The following is an 18,756-nucleotide window of genomic DNA, read 5'->3' on the forward strand; positions in this document are numbered from 1 at the left end:
GCGCTGCACCAATCCCGAAGCTTGGGGCGTGCAGAGCTCAGCGCGCCCCAAGCTTCTGGGTGCCGGCAAGGTCTCCGCTAGCTGTGGGAGAGCCGCGCGGCTCTTCCACGGCTAGCTGGGTGCTGCGCCAATCCCGAAGCTTGGGGCGTGCAGAGCTCAGCGGCGGTCCGCCTCCCCGCTGTCCCCTGACCTTGTGGGGCTGGCGCTGGGGTTCTCCTGAAGTCTGGAGAGCGAGAGGGGTCGGTGCGCACCGACCCCTCTCACTCTCCAGGCTTCAGCGAAAGCCTGCATTCGCTCCATAGGACGCACACACATTTCCCCTTCATTTTTGGAGGGGAAAAAGTGCGTCCTATGGAGCGAAAAATACGGTATGTATTTCTAACCAAATCAGTAATCTTTGATAAAGCTGTAAAAACCACTCCGAAAATTTATTATTCTAAAAATGAAACCTTCATCTGGTTGTAAATATTAAATATTATACCAGCAAGAATGAGATTTTCTGTAAAAACAAATGATTTGATTCAAATCCATCCTGTTCAAAGCCAAAGGAATATGACCCAATGGAGAGAGAAAAAAACTCCTCCCTCCTTACCCTGATGCCTCCTTCTGATGTCCAATGGAGGCCTCTCTGTCTCACAGGAATCCATGTTCATTTCTGCAAAATGTTCATTTTCCTGAAAGACCAACAAGGATTCAAAACAGAGAATGAATGGTGAGAAATATTACAAAGAGAATGACAAAGACTTGAAGGGTCTCATTCCATGGATGCCTTCCCAGAAAAAGGATGCGCCATTAGGAGAGCATTTTTGGATGTTCTCCGGCCTGTTTGGAGCCCCTTGGGAGTATCCAGAGGAAAGTCTCTCTCACCTGGCTTCTCTCCGCTGCCTGACTCAGGAGGAAACCTTCGGCCAGGGCCACCGCCTGGGAACTGGTCTCTACTCCACAGTCCCTCACCCAGCTCTCCATCTCTGGTGGAAGGACAGCCAGAAACTGCTCCAAGATCACCAGGTCCAGCATCTCAGCTTTCGTGTGCCTTTCTGGCTTCAGCCACTGATGGTCAAGGTGGTAGAGTCGGCTGCAAACCTCTCGGGGTCCTTTGGCCTCCTGGCAGCAGAACTGCCTCACCTGCTGGCTCTGCACCTCTGAGCGGAGGGGCTCCTCCTCACCCAGGATCTTCTGCACAGAGTTTTCCCAGAATCCCCCACTGCTCCCATTTTGGATGGCATGGCCTCTTCCTGCTTCAGGGCCAGCTGAGTCTCGCTCATCCATCTGTGCTCTCAGGAAGCCTCTGAGAGATCGGAAGGAACCCCTTGGTCTTCTGCAAAGTTCTGTCTGTCTTAGTGCGAAGCTCTTGCAAATCCTACAAAGCAAATACAGTGTATAAAGTTGCATAAAGTTTACACACCCTCTTCTCTCTCTACTGAGCACCCAAGAATCCTGCAAAATCCCTTTGTCAATAAATACAGTATGGGGGGAAAACATTTTAGATTTTTTTAGCAGCAATGCCATAATTGTTAGGAAACCAGACAATGAGGAAGAAGAGGCTACTAGCACCAACAATAGTGATATAAATCTGCACAGGAAAAATGCTAATCCACCAACTTTCTCAAACTTCCATTGAGAACATCCATGGCTGGGAATGTTCTCTGATGTTATGGTATGCCCTGACTGCCAAGAATTTGCCTGGGCCGAGGACACAGATTTTGTGAAAGGCAGAGCAGCATAAAGGAATGAAACAGGGAGTATATATTTATATTCTGCTTTTGAAATTTTGTATATGTGTTAAATGTGCCATTTTTGTGATCTGGAAGGAAGTGGGTGAAATCTAAGAGGAGTCAGTCAGTGAATAAAATTCCCAGGCTCCTTTAAGACCAGATGCGCTGAGTCCATGTTCTCTGCTTATGGTGATGTTTTATTCTCTGGGCTTGGTCTGACTTACATGTGAAACCCAGATTGTTTTTTTTCAGTGCTTTGGTGTGTTGCAAAATCCAGGACTGTCCCTGTGAAATAGGGACACTTGGGGGGTCTGCATCATGCACCCCATTCCTTCCCCACAGGAGAAAGGGAATCTAGTCTACAAGTAACTACAGAGAAGAACTGAGCGAAATAACAGAAGCATTGCCTAGCAATGCGAAAGTTGACAAGAAAGCCATCATGGAGGAATTTCGGGGTTTTAAGGACAAGCTGGGCAAGGTCTCCAAGCAGAGTCTGCAGCTTCTTGCAGCTTCTCCCACTTAGTGCTGCAGAATGCAAAATGGGGGGGGGGGGGGAGCCAGCTAAATCTGGTGAAAACAGCCGGAATTGCTTGCTTGTCACTACCAGTGATGAATGTGATACAGCAGCAAAAGAAGAAGAAAAAAGCTAGCGCTATTCTAGGCTGCATCCACAGAAGTCTAGAGTCCAGATCATGGGAAGTCATATTCCTGCTCTAACCTGCCTTGGTGTCATTCCCCCCCCCCCCCCCCACATGGGAAGTGGAAGTCCAAATGAGTGGAAGGAGAGGAGACTCACCAGATCCCAGCAGGGGACAGCCATGCAGCCCTTGAAAGACAGACACAAAAACTGACTCCTAAGGGAATAATTTGCATCGTTTGAATAATGGATGCTTGGCTCTCATTGGGGTCCTCACCCGGGGGTCCTCAGGAGTTGCTCCCCACCCACCCCCACTTCCAGGCACATTTCTCCCCTGCTTCTGTCTCCTTTTCTTACACTTGGACTCTCTGCCGCTCTCCAGACAGACTCCTGGGGTGGGGTCCCTTTTCCTTTGCTCTGAGGGCCAGGTATGTATCTGGTCAACCCCCTGAGGGCCAGGTGGGTGGGGCCAAAGACATCTCCTTTGAAATTTAGGCGGGTTATTTATTATTATTATTCAATTAGATAGCTTAACACATACACAGCCATTGATGCCATGGTCCCTGGAGGCTCAGTGAGTAGCAGCGCCCATTTCCGGCTGGTTTTCCAGCAACAATCCCTTTGGGACAGAGAGGATGTGGTCCTGGGATGCCCTGCTCTGGGTGCGAGGGGATTGCTGCAGTGGCCTCCGTGGGGAGCTGCCCTGGGAGACACTGGGAAACTGGTCCCCAATGCAGCAGCCAGACTCTGGGCTGGGATCCCTCTCTTTATTCCTGGCCTCTCTCTCCCACCTTTCCTTCCTTCCTCCCCACGGTTTTTTTTTTAGGGGGGGGGCTAGTCCACCTCCTTGTCCAGCTTTGGAAAACCATTTGCACATGTTTCCTCTGTTCTGCAGTGACGCTGAGCGACGTCACACAGAGCTAAAGTCCCAGGGACTCCTTTGTTTAAAGAAGGGAGATTTTTTCTGAAAGGAGGGGAGGGCGGAGGGCCAGATGAGTTTGGGATGCTCTGATCTGCAGGAAGGAGAGCATTGCAGACCTGGCCCCTCCCTGGCAGGACCCTCTCCTCCCTGACTTGGGGTCCCCCCCTGCAGGAGCAGATCAGCCCCCCCCCCGCCTCCTCCCATTGCTGCAGCCCTGGGACCCCCACAGTCTCCCCACTGCACCCTCTGGGGGGAGAGAGAGGAGACTCACCAGATCCCAGGAGGGGACAGCGAGGCAGCCCTTGCAGGGGACACACCGAAGCAGGAAACGACTGGGGGGGGGCTTGGCTCTGGAGGACCTGGCCCCCTCTTGCTTCCTGGCCTCTCTAGGAAGGCAGCTCACTTCCCTTTAACCCTTGCCAAGCCGAGTCCCCCCAGCTCAGCCCTCTCTCGCTTGGCAGAACCTCAGATTCCTATTATTCCTTATGGATTAAGGGGGGCAGCTGCCCCCCTGGCTCCGCCCATGCCCAGATATCCTTTTGGGGGGGAGGCTCTTGGCTGGACTCTGAGCATCTCCCTCCCTTGGCCGGAAAGTGGAGGAGCAGCTTGCAGGGAAAAGGACCAATTCCGCAGCTCCAGCGGAAATTTTGATTTCTCACAAGTGCAGGTGTTTTATGTGGAACCGGTAACTGTGCCAGTTTTCTCTAAGCAGTGGAGTCGGGAATACATGGGCGAAGGCAATCTCTCAAGTAAACTGATCAGAAGCTGTTAAGAGCTTTGTAGTCCACCATAAGATGCGTGGGATCAGGACAATGGCCAGCCTAGCCTGAGAAACGTGGCTTTAGGGATTTTTTTTTTAAAACCCAACTTTTTTCCTTAAGTACCTTTCATCATCCTCAAGCACCAGCACCAACCAATAGTCATTTTAACCACCAACCAGAAAGAAACCGTTCCAAAGCAGTGTTGTGGTGCAGAGACAGACAGACAAGTCTTTGGGAGCAGACAGATTTTTATGTGTCAGACAAAAGCACCATGCATTGCCCTAAAAGTGATCCATGCTGTAGGAAAATGGTTGCTTATGCATATTGGCATGGAAAGAAGTTTCTTACTGGACAAAGCAAGATGCTGCTTGGGGCATGGACAACGCGTGAACAGTTCATGCCAATGTAGCGATTGGTCCATGTAACATGATCTGAGGGGGCGTGATGTACTGTACATTCTTTATCTGCTAGCTGATACATTGTAAGAGAAGACTTTTGCAGAGACTTCAATAAAGGCGGGCAGCAGCTTTGGAGGCTGTGTGAGAGAGAGCCCTTAAAAATCCAGCTTGGTGTGTGAGATTCTTTTCAAGCTAACTTGGTGAAAAACTGCCTCATCCCAAAAAAGACGAGCAGGCCTCGTCATTTGGCGCCCCGTGTGATTGACTTCGGACTTCACGTTGCTTCTCAGCGCTCACCTCGCCCCGTGCAAGGGCTCCAGACGCGTCCTTCATCCGTTCTTCGGATCCCAGGTGAGAGCTCCCTTACGTTTTCTGCTACCATGGGGCAGTCCCTTTCACCACCACAAAAGAATTTTTTTGATGAACTTAAGTTTCTTCTTGCCAGCAACAATCTTGTTGTGAATGATGCTGATCTCAAAGCCTTAATTGAAGCTCTTGACACCCATTTTCCCTGCTATCCCCAAGATGGTACGTGGGATTTGAAGGAATGGGAAAAAATAGGACATTTTTTTCAAAATAACCCAGAGATTGATGTCAGAATTTTACATGCTTGGTGCCAAGTTCACAAGGCTATGTCCTTTCTAAATCCTGCAAATATTCTCCTTGCCGTAAAGCCTCCTGCACCTTCTGTGTTTTTGTGTCCCTGCCTGCCAACAGCACAAATTCTGGACCTGCCAGCTTCTGTCTCTTCGAAAGCTCCAGATCCTCCCGTATCTACAGCTCCCCCACCCTCACTCCCTCTGCATTCCTGGCCTCTCGGTGCCACGACCGCCCCCTCGTCCACCCCTCTCCAAGCAGCTCTTCGAGTGGCTGCACCGCTAATTGCCTTTGATTCTGCTATGCCTAATCTTTTCCCTGTGCTTGCTCTAGCCGCCCCCGATGGAGGGCCTCACAGACATGAACAATTTGACTTGCAATTTATAAAAGAGTTATCTTCCTCTGTTGCCGCTGCTGTTGGTGTTGCGCCATCTCCTCCAGCCCCTGCCATGCTCACACAGGCTGAGCTTCTTGATGGACTGCCGGGAGGGGGAAATTTCCTTACCATTGCTCAGCAATTGGCCCTGGATCCTCAGTATTGGGAAGCCACCGTTGCCGCAACTCAGGATGCTTTGGCTTCAGTCCCAGATGACAAAAACAAGGGAGGGGGTCATTGGGGCACTCTTAAAAGGCAAGTTCAGGATGTGGCAGCCCAAGAAGTGATTGTACGTCAGCTTGCATTTGACAATGCCAATGAAGACTGTAAACAAGCGCTACGCCCTTTGATGACAACTCCTAATATAGCCATTGCAGATATGCTCAAGGCCTGCCACTCTGTGGGCAAGGCTCGTCCGCTGGCCACTGTTCTGTCCTCTATTGGGTTTCAAAATCTTGCTAAGGACAAAACTTGAGAAAAGCTTGCAGTGGTTTTTCTTCTGCCATGGGGGGGGGGGCAGAGGCACCTGTGTGATTCAGTTCACAAAAGACAGGCCGCACCGAAAACATTTTACAATCTTTTTTCCTCTCCCCCTTCACAGTACATAGAAATGTTGCTTTTCACTCTTTGGCTCTGTTCCCGGACTTATGTTGCAAATCAATGTAGACAGACAAGGTCGCCTTGAATCTGAGAAAACGAAAGCCCCTTTGTTCTCGGCTCTGGTTTCTTACAGCGATTTTTTTTGTTGCAAAAAAGGATGGCTTGGATCGTGTGTTTTTTTTTTTTTGTCTTAGAGGAAAATGCATTTTTTAAAAATGTTTTGCTGTTATGGGAAAACCCCATGCATTGAAGACTGACAACAGTTCTGCATATATTTCTCAGGCTTTTTCTGACTTTTGCTCTTTGTGGGATATTAAGTTGCTTTACAGGACAAGCAATCATTGAGCGTGCCCATTTGACTTTTAAGACCCTCCTCAACAAGCAATTGGGAGGTCGTTCAGCTCTTGTCCCTGAAATACCTAACATTGTGCATCAAGTGTTATTCACCTTAAATCATCTGTTGTATCCTCACAACAGGAATTTTACACCTGCTGAGCTTCACTTCAGGAGGGTAGAAGTGTTGCAGCACCCTCTAGTGTCTTACAGGTTGCTTCCAGACCCGGAGTGGAAAGGTCCAACTTCCCTGATTTCCTGGGGTCGTGGATTTGCTGCCATTGACGTGGAAGGAGAGACAAGATGGGTTCCAGCCAGGTGTGTTCGGCCTTGGCGTTCCTCTGTTGCGCTTCCATCCTCGCCCAAGGAGACGCCCGAGAAGACACCAGCGTCTTGAAACCATACTTCACGCTGTCTGCCGATGGAGATCTGCCATCTGACCTCAATCCACATTGCAGCTGGAGACATCGCCACGTTCTTTCCAACGTGCCTTCTACAGCTGTTCCTGTGTTTCCTGGCATGCTGAAGGGCCATCTCCGTCCTTATCGCATTGGCCCTCCTACTCCCTGGGAAGCCACTTTGATTACCAAGTACCAGTACAGTTTTGTTGCATCTTGCCTGGGGAATGAGCCTGGCTTTGAAGGATGTCCTCGCCACACTGGCCTTGCCTGGGTTTTATTCCCCAATTACGACTACCCCATTTGTGTTGCTACCTACAACTGGGGTTGGAATTTTGATTCAGTACAAGGAACCGTGAATGTAGCCTATTTACAGCAAATGGGCTCTTGTGTTTGCAAAAATGGTTGTGTTGCCTCTTCTGGATTGTGGTTTTTACATGCCAATAATCGAGCCACGAAATATCACGCAGGTTGCTCTGAAGCAGCTATTGGGGTGATCTACCATTCTCATCCTTATTGCCCCCCCGAACTATTAGTTTGGCATCGACCTCACAACTTTAAACACCTGGGAAACTTTGTAAGACGCCGCCGTGATGCTCCCTTACAAAAAGCAAGAAAACCTGAGATATATCATCAGATTTGGAGTAATAATACCTATGTTAAAGACATAAATCAGTTTGCATCTATGCTTAATCTTTCTGATTGTTGGGTGTGTATGCATATTCCTCCTTATTCAAAGCGGTCTGGCATATTATTGCATGGTATTCCACTAAATGCTTCATATAAGATTAGTAATAATATGAAGGATGGTCGTATGAGTTTACCTCCTGTGTTTTTGTCGCTTGTAGAAACAGCGTCTCATTGCTTTCATTTTAATCATAATACAAAGAAATTTTTAGGTCATTATCCTTCTTGTAATTGGACTTATGAGTATGTTAATGGATCCTCTTGTTTTCTTAACGTTACCACTATGAGTGGTAGGCCACAAGTTTTAGTTAATAATGTCACAACCTATATGACTTATGATCAACAAGCTGCGTGTAGAAATTTTTATGTTTGGTTGGATTGGATGAGGAAGAGTAGCAGAACTACGTGTTTGCTTCAATATGATTTATGGTTATTTTGTGGCACAAAAGCCTACAAAGAAATCCCCTCTGCTTTTTCTGGAACCTGTACTTTAGGGGTGGTTATACCTCTGATATATAAACTGGACAAGCTTCCAGCAGTCCGTCTGCGCAATAAGAAGGAAGCACAATCTCCCATCACTCAGTATGTTGAAACAAGCATTGCTAGGTCTCTTCTGCCCTCTTTAGGTGTAGCTATGAATTACCGTGATTTGCATAAGTTGGCAAATTGGACAGCTGCTTTGTTCAATTCTACTATTTTGGCTTTAAAGACAATTAACGCAGAAATGTCACAAATAAGAGATGTTGCTCTTCAAAATCGTTATGTTTTAGATATTATTCTCGCCTCTAAAGTTTGTGCTTAGATATTATTTTAGATATTATTCTCGCCTCTAGAGTTTGTGCTTTAATTCATTCCCATTGCTGTATGTATATATCTGATCAATCAATCAATATTTCTGCAATAATTGATCACTTGGAACGCATGATAGCTCATAATCCTTTGAATCCACCTGAGGGTTTTGACCCATGGGAATGGCTATTCTCTTGGTTACCTAATGGTGAATGGTTAAGAAAAATTTTGTTGATTATAATTGCATTAATTGTTGGATTTATAATTCTCTGTTGTTGCATTCAATGCTTACCTTCCTTGCTTGCTCAATGCAGTGCCTGGTGGAATAAACCACGTCCAGCCTCTGGGCTGACTAGAAGGATTTATGTGGCACAATATAAACGCTTAGCAAATTCCGTGTATGATGCTGATTAAAGTTGTTTTCATTTGCGCTTAAATATATAAAGAAAAGAGGGCATGTAGGAAAATGGTTGCTTATGCATATTGGCATGGAAAGAAGTTTCTTACTGGACAAAGCAAGATGCTGCTTGGGGCATGGACAACGCGTGAACAGTTCATGCCAATGTAGCGATTGGTCCATGTAACATGATCTGAGGGGGCGTGATGTACTGTACATTCTTTATCTGCTAGCTGATACATTGTAAGAGAAGACTTTTGCAGAGACTTCAATAAAGGCGGGCAGCAGCTTTGGAGGCTGTGTGTGAGAGAGCCCTTAAAAATCCAGCTTGGTGTGTGAGATTCTTTTCAAGCTAACTTGGTGAAAAACTGCCTCATCCCAAAAAAGACGAGCAGGCCTCGTCACCATGCGACGGTCATCTCCAGGCTTGACTACTGTAATTCGCTCTACGCAGGGCTGCCCTTGAAGCTGTCCCAGAAACTCCAGCGAGTACAGAATGCTGCAGCGAGGCTCCTCACGGGGTCTCTGCCATGGGAGCATATTCACCCAGTGCTTTTCAAGCTGCACTGGCTCCCGGTGGAGTACAGGGTCAGATTTAAGGTGCTGCTTTTGACCTTTAAAGCCCTTCACAGCCTAGGAGCCTCGTACGTACGGGACCACCTCTCCCGGTATGCCCCACGGAGAGCCTCAAGGTCCATAAATAACAACACCCTAGTGGTCCCAGGCCCTAAGGAAGTTAGACTGGCTTCAACCAGAGCCAGGGCCTTTTCAGCTCTGGTGGAACGCTCTGCCTCCTGAGACCAGGGCCCTGCAGGATCTGATTTCTTTCCGCAGGGCCTGTAAGACAGAGTTGTTCCGCCTGGCCTTTGGCCAGGTGGCCAAAGAGGGATTCCCTCCCCCTCTTTCTTTTTTCCTTTCCTTCTCCTCCTGCGATGAGGCTACATTTTAATATTTTAATGTTTCAATATTAAAGTTGTAATCATTCATCTTCCTTTTATTATTGCTTGTAAGCCGCTCTGGGCCCGGCCTTGGCTGGGGAGGGCGGGGTATAAATAATAAAATTATTATTATTTATTATTAAAAGTCCAGGGAACATTAGATGCTTCCAATTTTTCCGATGAAGTGTTTTATTCGGTCTCACCTGCAATCATGTGTGCTGAACACACAGAAACACATACAGATAATGAAATTACTGGGAGTTACAGTCTCCAAATAAAACCCAACACATGCAAGCAGATTAACGGAAGAGGACACCTGATTTCCCCACCATTTTTAAAAACATTGTTTTTATTTATCTTCATGGTACAGAAGATAACTTTTCAGAAAGCAATAGTTACAACAGTAAACAACAAATAACATGTCCGATGAAATTGCACTTTCATCTTGCCATGTGTTAATGTTTCATTTGATTATTTTAAGAGCTCATGCCACATTTTCTCACGAGTGATGGGTCGATTCCTGCAACAGTCTTGACAATATATGTATTCGATAAACATTTGCCACGTGTTATAAAATATGGCATGTGTAGCCCAACCTTCTTGATTTCCCCAGGCCAACAAAATTTAAGATACTGAAACTGTGATGCCCAGAATTGAACACAGTATTCTGGGTGGGGCCTGACCAAGGCAGAAGAAATTGGTACTATTCCTGCCCTTGATCTGATTCTGCCTTCTGCCACATTGGCCTCCGCTCCCCGTTTGGTGTCGTCTACAAATGTGATGAGCATCCCCTCAGTTCCTTCATCCATGTCATTTATAAAGACGCTGAACAACAACGGGCCCAGGACAGAACCCTGCAGCACCCCTCTTGTCACTTTTCCCCAGGATGAGGAGGAACCATGAAGGAGTCTTCTTTGGGTTCGGTCAGTCAAATCCACCTAACAGTTACCTTGTTCAGCCTCATTTTACCAGCTTCCTCACATAAATATCAAGGGGGACTTTGTCAAAAACCTTACTGAAATTAAGATGCACTATTACCACAGCAGTCCCCTGAGAAACAATCTGTAACTCCTTGAGAGTCAGAATTGGAGAGACAGTGCCCTGCTTGGACTGAATAAGGCAAGATGGATAGATTTTCTGCTGGAGGGAGGCACTGCGGGAAAGCTTGGAAAAGTGGAGCTCCGTAAACTCAAAGGGTCTGTGGAGTATGCCTTGGAACATCTTTTGGATTACAATTTTGAATATGGAGTATGGGCAAACATGCTGAAATGGGATAAAGGAGCTGCTGAGAAGAAAGCCCTTTGGGATTTAATTTTTGGTACTGAAAGAAATCTGCAGACAGGACAGGGAGAAGAGTTAAGAGCCTTGCACATAAGAGCACCAGGTTGATGAACTATATGGAATGGACAAAAAAGACTGATGAAATTGGCAGAAAAGACTGATAAAATCCGAAACCAGGGAGAAGAGATGGTGGAAGAAGATTGGGAATTTTTAAAACATTATTTAGTATAATATTGTATAATTAAGGAATGTTGGGAGATGGTAGAATGAATTTATATGACTTTAGTTGAAATATGATAAGGACTTAAGATTTTAGGATTTAAGGGTATAAGATTTAAGGTTCTTTTTCTCTCTTTACTAGATTGGAGTATAGATAATTTTTAAGATGTTGATGGGAGGATAAGGTTTAAATGGATTAAGATAATTAAATGATAGTAAGCAGTGAAAGATGGAAAGAATTTGCTGACTTAATTATTAACTGGAATACAAAAAGGGAGGTGGGAGGAGGTCGAGGAAACAAGTCATTGAAGGATGGAATTGTGAAAAATGGAAGGTTTTTTAAAAAATGTTTTAGTTTTTTCCTGCTGGTGGGGTGGAGGTGTGGTTTTATGTATTTTTTAATTTTTATCTATTCTTATTTCTCTCTTTTTTTACTGTATTTTGTCTTTCTCTACTTTTTCTGTATCTGTTAAAATTTGAATAAATATCATTTTTTTTAAAAAAAGAGAAACAATCTGTAACTCCATCCAAAAAAAGAAAAAGAAAAAAGAGAATTTCTCTAGCTTGACTTGTTTTTGAGAAAGCCATGACGGGTACATAATTTTTAAAAATGATAATATTAAGAAGGATATTGACAAGCTGGGACAAGCGCAAAAGAAGGCGACCAAGATGGTTTTGTTTTATTTATGCATTTATTTGACTTCTATAGCGCCCTATAGCAGGGGTGCCAACTTGAATAAAATATAGGAGGGGTTTAGTAAGCCCCGCCTCGGTTAAACAGTCACAGGATGCTGTGGATGTATGCCATTTGAATGGCTATTCCTATGAACTGGGGGGTGGCCCCCTCACATATCTTATTAGGGGGATAAAGACCCCTCAGACTCTAAGAGTTGGCTCTTATTCTCTATACCCACAGGTCTCAGGATGGTTACAACATAAAGTCACACAATGAAAACACAAAACACACAGCCCAAAACCTGTAACCCCCACCTCCCCACCACATTTTAAAAGGGCATTAGATGTCAATCAGCCAAAGGCCTGTTTAAAGTGGTGTGTTTTTCTCTAGCGCTGAAAGCTGTATAATGAAGGGTTTTCCACTCTTCGTATGAATTCTTTGATGGGAACTGAGATTGGAGCTCCTCGTGAAGCTCTTTCCACATTCAAAGCACTGATAGGGTTTCTCCCCTGTATGAATTCTCTGATGGCGAGTGAGACTATGGCTGTGACTGAAGCTTTTTCCACATTCCACACACTGATAGCGTTTCTCCCCTGTATGAATTCTTTGATGGGAAGTGAGACCATGGCTGTGACTGAAGCTCTTTCCACATTCCACACACTGATAGCGTTTCTCCCCTGTATGAATTCTTTGATGGTAAGTGAGACTGGCGCTCTGACTGAAGCTCTTTCCACATTCCACACACTGATAGGGTTTCTCCCCTCTATGAATTCTTTGATGGTAAGTGAGACTGGTGCTCTGACTGAAGCTCTTTCCACATTCCATGCACTGATAGGGTTTCTCCCCTGTATGAATTCTTTGATGGTAAGTGAGATGGGAGCTCTGACTGAAGCTTTTTCCACATTCCACACACTGATAGGGTTTCTCCCCTGTATGAATTTTTTGATGGGAACTGAGAGAGGAGCTCTGACTGAAGCTCTTCCCACATTCCACACACTGATAGGGTTTCTCCCCTGTATGAATTCTTTGATGGGAAGTGATAGAGGAGCTATCTGTGAAACTCTTTCCACATTCCACACACTGATATGGTTTCTTCCCTGTATGAATTCTTTGATGGGAAGTGAGAGTGGAGCTCTGACTGAAGCTCTTTCCACATTCCACACACTGATAGGGTTTCTCCCCTGTATGAATTCTTTGATGGGAAGTGAGATGGTGGCTGTAAGTGAAGCTCTTTCCACATTCGACACACTGATAGGGTTTCTCTCCTGTATGAATTCTCTGATGGGAAGTGAGATTGACCTTTTGACTGAATCTCTTTCCACATTCCACGCACTCATATGCTTTCTTCCCAATGGGATTTCTTTGATGGGATGTGGAAAAGGAACTTTTCCCACATTCAAGATATTTATTCAGCTTCTCCATTGTGGGGATTTTGTCATGGTCACCCATGTTCTTAATTTCCAGTCCATCTCTATCTACAATGAAGAGAAATGGATTAGAGACTCAGGGAGAAATTCATGAAGAATACTTGTTAACACTGGTAATAGAGGAATAACACAAGTGGGTTAGATGGATGGTTTTCTGAAGGGTTGGGTGCATTAATTAACGGGGATCAACCGACATCCTTAGGGGAACCTGTGATTCGATAAGCCTGGCTCTTCTCTCGAATGGATTTTCTTTGCTCTATCATGGCATCCCTCCATTTCCAATGTCAGTCTTCTCTTTGGACAACCAAAGACCGACAGGAGGAGAAACTGAAACTGAAAACCTGACAGAAGCTACTTCAACTTCCCTAACAACTCTGAAGTTTACAGTCAAAAGGGTCTGGGGAGTTCAGACCAGCTGATCCTTGTTTAATAAGCTGCAACTACAGGAAGAACATTCACAGAAAAAAACAGTAATTTACTATTCAAGGTTTTTTTGCGGGGGATATTGTAATATCCAGTGTTGTAGGGGGCGCTGTTGAGGTCTGTGAAAATATATGAGGTTCGTCACATATGGAGTTTTGAATTTAGAAACAGATATTATGATCCCACTGGGAGCCTTACCAAGAGACGCCACGATCCCATGATTCTCCTCCATGACATCCTTATGCAGAGCTCTCTGGTCAGGATCCAGCAACTCCCACTCCTCGTCCGTGAAACAAACAGCAACGTCTTCAAAGCACACTGGACCCTAAAAGAAAAAGGGAAATGTCCTCCTCTGAGACAACACTGTTGTTCACCACCACTCCTTGAGCTAGGACATTGTTCCACCCCTTGACCTCTGTCCCCACAAGGCAGCTTCCCCTGACCTGATCTGGTTCCACAGCTGCTGCTTCCATTCTGTCCCCATTCAGAGATGGATGAAGAGGTTTAGCCAGTATCACTGTGTCACCTGCAAGAGGGAAAAAGGTAAGGGGTAGGCCCAGAGTGCCTTCTTGTCTCACAGGTGAATCAGTGCATCTCAAACTACAGAGGGGCCTTTGAGAAAGTCTCACCTGCTGAGTGCATTTGGGTGTTTGGGTGCATTAGAGATGTTATGTGTGAAAAAATATATCTTCCCTCCTCTGATGAGTTGGAAAACCAACAGAATGAGACTAAACAGAGAAAAAAATCCTCCCTCCTTACCCAGCTGCCTCTCTCTGGTGTCCAACGGAGGCCTCTCTGCCTCAGAAGAAATCTGGTCCATTTCTGCAAAGAGATCCTTTCCCTGAAAAAGAAAAAGGATTCAAAAGAGAGAATGGGGAGAAGGATTAAAAAATGAATGTCAGAGAGAATTCCGGCTGATCGCGGGAGCGAAGACAAGCAGGATTTCTCCCTGGAGAGGGAATCCAGCTCTTGGGAGGAAAAAGGGGTTGCTGCAAGGGCGCCGCAGCCCCCCAAAACACCCCTGGAAGGAGATCCAGGGTGCAGGATCCCGGTACGGCCGTTTTGCAATTCCCCGGGCCGCCAGTTAACCTCCTTTGGAGGGGACGAAAGCAGCGGGGTAGAAAGGCAGGCAGTGGGAAGCCATTACTATCCTCCAGGAGCGAAGCCCCGAGCTTGTGTGCAGAAACGATCGGCTCTCAAACACTAGGAATTCGAATTTAAAAGGACTTAAAAGGATTAAAAAATCAAAATAACAATTGGAGACAATTCGATGAGGACGAGGTGGGAAAAAGGAGGTCAGCCTCGTCTGGAATTCTAAGTACAGTGGTGCCTCGCAAGACGAAAAGAATCCGTTCCGTGAGTCTCTTCGTCTAGCGTTTTTTTCATCTTGCGAAGCAAGCCCATTAGCGGATTAGCGCTATTAGCGGCTATTAAAGGCTTAAGGGATTAGCGGATTAGCTGCTAAAAGGCTATTAGCAGCTTAGTGCCTTAGAAAAAGGGGGTGGGGAGGGAGCAAAAAACCCCCCCCAGGAATCGCAAGACATTTTCATCCTGCGAAGCAAGCCCATAGAGAAATTCGTCCTGCGAAGCACCGTGGGCTTGGGATTCGGCACGTGCCTTTTGCGCCTCCCCTACGTGCGGGGAGATCCGGAGCGACGTGGGGTGAGCGGTGCGGCACATCGAATCGATCGCTGTTTTAAGGGAGTGAAGCCGCACAGCTGTTACCAGAAAGCGCCGACTTTTCCTGTGGACATTTGGACTTAAATAAACTTCGTAAGTAAACGGAATTGGATTATAAAAATATCTGAATTTGGCACTTGAACGTGAAGGTTTAAACAGGAAGCCCACCTTCCGTTTTGTAGAAAGATCAAAGCAAAGCCATTGTAAGCTGGAGCTTTTGAAAAGTACTTTGTAAAGTATAAATTTTCATCATTTAAGTCTTCTGAACCCCCCCCCCCCGGAAGCAGGGGAAGAGGGGGAGATTTTTTGGTGGACGATTGAGACCCGCAGGACAGTAAAAAGACGACCTAATTCACTACCGTCTCAAGCCTGGGATCGGGCTGTCAAAAAGTTTTACAACTCAAAAATAATAACAACGGAGGAATGGAGTATACTTTTATGGAAGGACGATCAGAGATATATATTTTTAGGTACCGATTTCGTGGCAATTGGAAGGAAAAGGAGCTGATTTGTAGTTTTGTAACAGAAATTCGGATTGAAAATAACAAAAATAAACTGTGGCCGACAGAGGGAGTTTTAGAAACTGTGACTGATACATTGTTGAAATGGAAAATTCCATGGAGGCTGCAAACTAGCGACCTTGAATAGTAGTAGATAACACTGGAAAAACAAGAAGAGCCTGGGAACATGGCTGATAGAATAACAGCTCTGTTGCAACAAGTCATAAAGAAAATGGGAACTCTTGAACAGGGCATCTCTGGTCTAAAACAAAATGTGACTATTTTGGCACAGAAAGTGAGTAACTCAACAGGTGCGGTTCGGGAAGTGGAACCAATTTTGCAAGGACGAGCATTGGAGAAGAGGATGGGACAATCAAAACCTGTTCTGTCTCTGCAAGAGGAATTTCACATGGAAGCCCCAGTACTAGGGCCTCAAATTGATGGATACAATTTGAAGTTTGAGGTTATGGAGGTTGAAGGACTGACTGGGAAAGGCAGTGCCCCACTTGGACTGAATAAGGCAAGATGGATGGCCTATATGTTGGAGGGCGGATATTGATAAAACCGACTGTTTCAAGAAGTGGCAGAAAGACATATCTAGATTTGTCTGGCAGGGCAAAAAGCCAAGGATAAAATTTAAAATATTAACGGATGCAAAGGAAAGAGGAGGCTTTGCCCTGCCAGACTTAAAACTTTACTATGAAGCAGCAGCTTTCTGCTGGCTAAAGGAATGGCTACTTCTTGAAAATACAGATATATTGGATTTAGAAGGATTTAACAATGTGTTTGGTTGGCATGCATATCTATGGTATGACAAAGTAAAAGTGCATAGAATGTTTAAAATTCACATTGTCAGGAAAGCACTGTTTAATGTATGGATTAGATATAAAGATTTATTGGAAAATAAGACCCCAAGGTGGTTGTCACCAATGGAAGCAAAAGCTTTAAAAAGACTCAATATGGAGGCCAACTGGCCAAAATATTGGGAGATCTTAGAACAAGATGGAGATAAATTGAAATTGCAGAGTTTTGACAAACTAAAAAGTAAAGTCCGTGACTGGCTTCATTATTATCAGATAATGGAGGCTTACAAATTGGATAGGAAAATTGGCTTCCAGGTGGAAAAATCAAAATTGGAAACAGAATTGCTAGAATCCAAAACTAAGACTTTGTCAAGAATGTATAACTTGCTGTTGAAATGGAATACACAGGATGAGACGGTGAAATCCTCAATGATTAAATGGGCACAGGATGTTGGTCATAACATAATGCTGGCTGACTGGGAAAAGTTATGGACCACTGGTATGAAATTCACGGCATGTAATGCCTTAAGAGAGAATATTATGAAAATGATATACAGATGGTACATGACCCCAGTCAGGTTAGCAAAAATCTATCATTTGCCCGATAATAAATGCTGGAAATGTAAAGAAACTGAAGGAACTTTCTTCCATCTTTGGTGGACATGCCCAAGGATTAAGGCATTCTGGGAGATTTTCTATAATGAAATGAAAAAAGTGTTTAAATACACCTTTCTGAAGAAACCAGAGGCCTTTCTCCTGGGCATGGTCGGCCAACAGGTGCAAAAGAAAATTAAAAATTTCAAAAAGTAAAAGATCCAACATTTTAAGATATAAGAACTGAACAATCTATATTAGGATATTTAAACTAAGATAAAAATTGAATTAAGAAAGAGGGAAGGGATTTGCTGTTTGGTGGTATGATTTGGAATACAGGGAAGGGAGGCTTGGGGAAGTCGGAGAAACAAGTTAATGCAAGGAACATTATGAAGATAAATCTGTTTTTTATTCTTGTTGTTTTTATCTTTGTTTTTTTGTGACGATTGTGTATTTTTTCTGTTTTGTTTGTTGTTTATTGTATGTTGTTTCGAATTTTTTCTTATGCTAAACTTAATAAAAAATATTTTAAAAAATATATATATGTTGGAGGGCGGCACTGCGGGAAAGTTTGGAAAAATGGATTTCCGCAACCCCAAAGAGACTGTGGAGTACGCTTTGGAATATCTTTTGGTCTATAAATTGAAATATGGAGCTTGGGCAAGCGTGTGGAAGAGGAGTAAAGGAGATGTCGGGAAAGTTCTTTGGGACTCAATTTTAGGCTTGGAAAAAAACTTGCAGGCAGTCCAGAGACAAGATTCAAGAGCCTCGGACATAAGGGAACCGGGTTGATGGAGCTAATGGCTGACAGGAAAGACTGATAAAATTTGTAGAAAAGACTGGCAGAATCCGAAACCAGGGGGAAGAGATGGTGGGAAAAATTGGGAACTTTTAAAAATAGCATTCAGCATAACATTGTATGATTAAGAACTTTTGGGAGATGGTGGAATGATTCTATTTGGCTTTAGTGGAAATAAGATAAAGATTTGAGATATTAGGATTTAAGGGTATATGATATTAGGATTTAAGGGCATAAGATTTAAGGTGTTTTTTTTCTTCTCTTTTTTCTTTTTCTCCGTTTAGCAGATTGGAGTTTGGACAATTTTTTAGATGCCGATGGGAGAATAAGGTTTAAATGGACTAAGACAAACAAGCGAGTAAGCAGTGAAAGATTGAAAGAATTTGCTGATCTGATTAATAACTGGAATACAAAAAGGGAGGTGGGAGGAGGCCGAGAAAATAAGTTATTGAAAGATGAAATTTGAAAAATGGAAATGTTTTCTTTTTAAATGTTTTTGTTTTTTTGTTATTTTTTGTGTGTGTGTTGGTGGGGTGGAGGGGGGTGTTTTTAGGTTTGTATGTATTTTTAAATTTCTACTTTTTCCTCTTCTTCCTCATTTTAGTTTATTGTGTTTGGTTCTTTTTTCTTTTTTGTATTTGTGGAAAATCGAATAAATATTATTTTTTAAAAAAGAAATATAATAAATATAATGGAATATCTGACTACCAGGAACGATAACAAGCGATGTTAATGTTTGTGGATGCTGAGAAGGCAATAGTTCATGGGAATTTATGTTGAAAACTTTGAATTTATGGATATGGGTC

At 44.4% G+C, this 18,756-nt stretch overlaps 2 protein-coding genes across 2 annotated transcripts in view; both read right to left on the bottom strand.

Moving 5' to 3' along the window:
* LOC310675501 (uncharacterized protein) overlaps positions 1–3,574 on the bottom strand; it is a 176,103-nt gene extending 172,529 nt beyond the window's left edge. Inside the window, exons 1-2 of the mRNA XM_083436231.1 lie at positions 3,546–3,574; positions 868–1,360 (exon numbers count right to left, since the gene is read on the bottom strand). Coding sequence (XP_083292357.1) covers positions 868–1,269 — 402 coding nt within the window. The 5' untranslated portion in view covers positions 1,270–1,360; positions 3,546–3,574. The remainder of the gene's footprint in view (positions 1–867; positions 1,361–3,545) is intronic.
* An 8,147-nt stretch (positions 3,575–11,721) lies between these two features.
* Positions 11,722–18,756, bottom strand: part of LOC310675604 (uncharacterized protein) — a 30,632-nt gene continuing 23,597 nt past the window's right edge. The window contains exon 6 of the mRNA XM_083436531.1: positions 11,722–13,199. Coding sequence (XP_083292657.1) covers positions 12,091–13,199 — 1,109 coding nt within the window. The 3' untranslated portion in view covers positions 11,722–12,090. The remainder of the gene's footprint in view (positions 13,200–18,756) is intronic.

The sequence above is a fragment of the Podarcis tiliguerta genome (genome assembly GCF_965153285.1).
Source record: "Podarcis tiliguerta genome assembly, chromosome: 4".
NCBI lineage: Eukaryota > Metazoa > Chordata > Lepidosauria > Squamata > Lacertidae > Podarcis > Podarcis tiliguerta.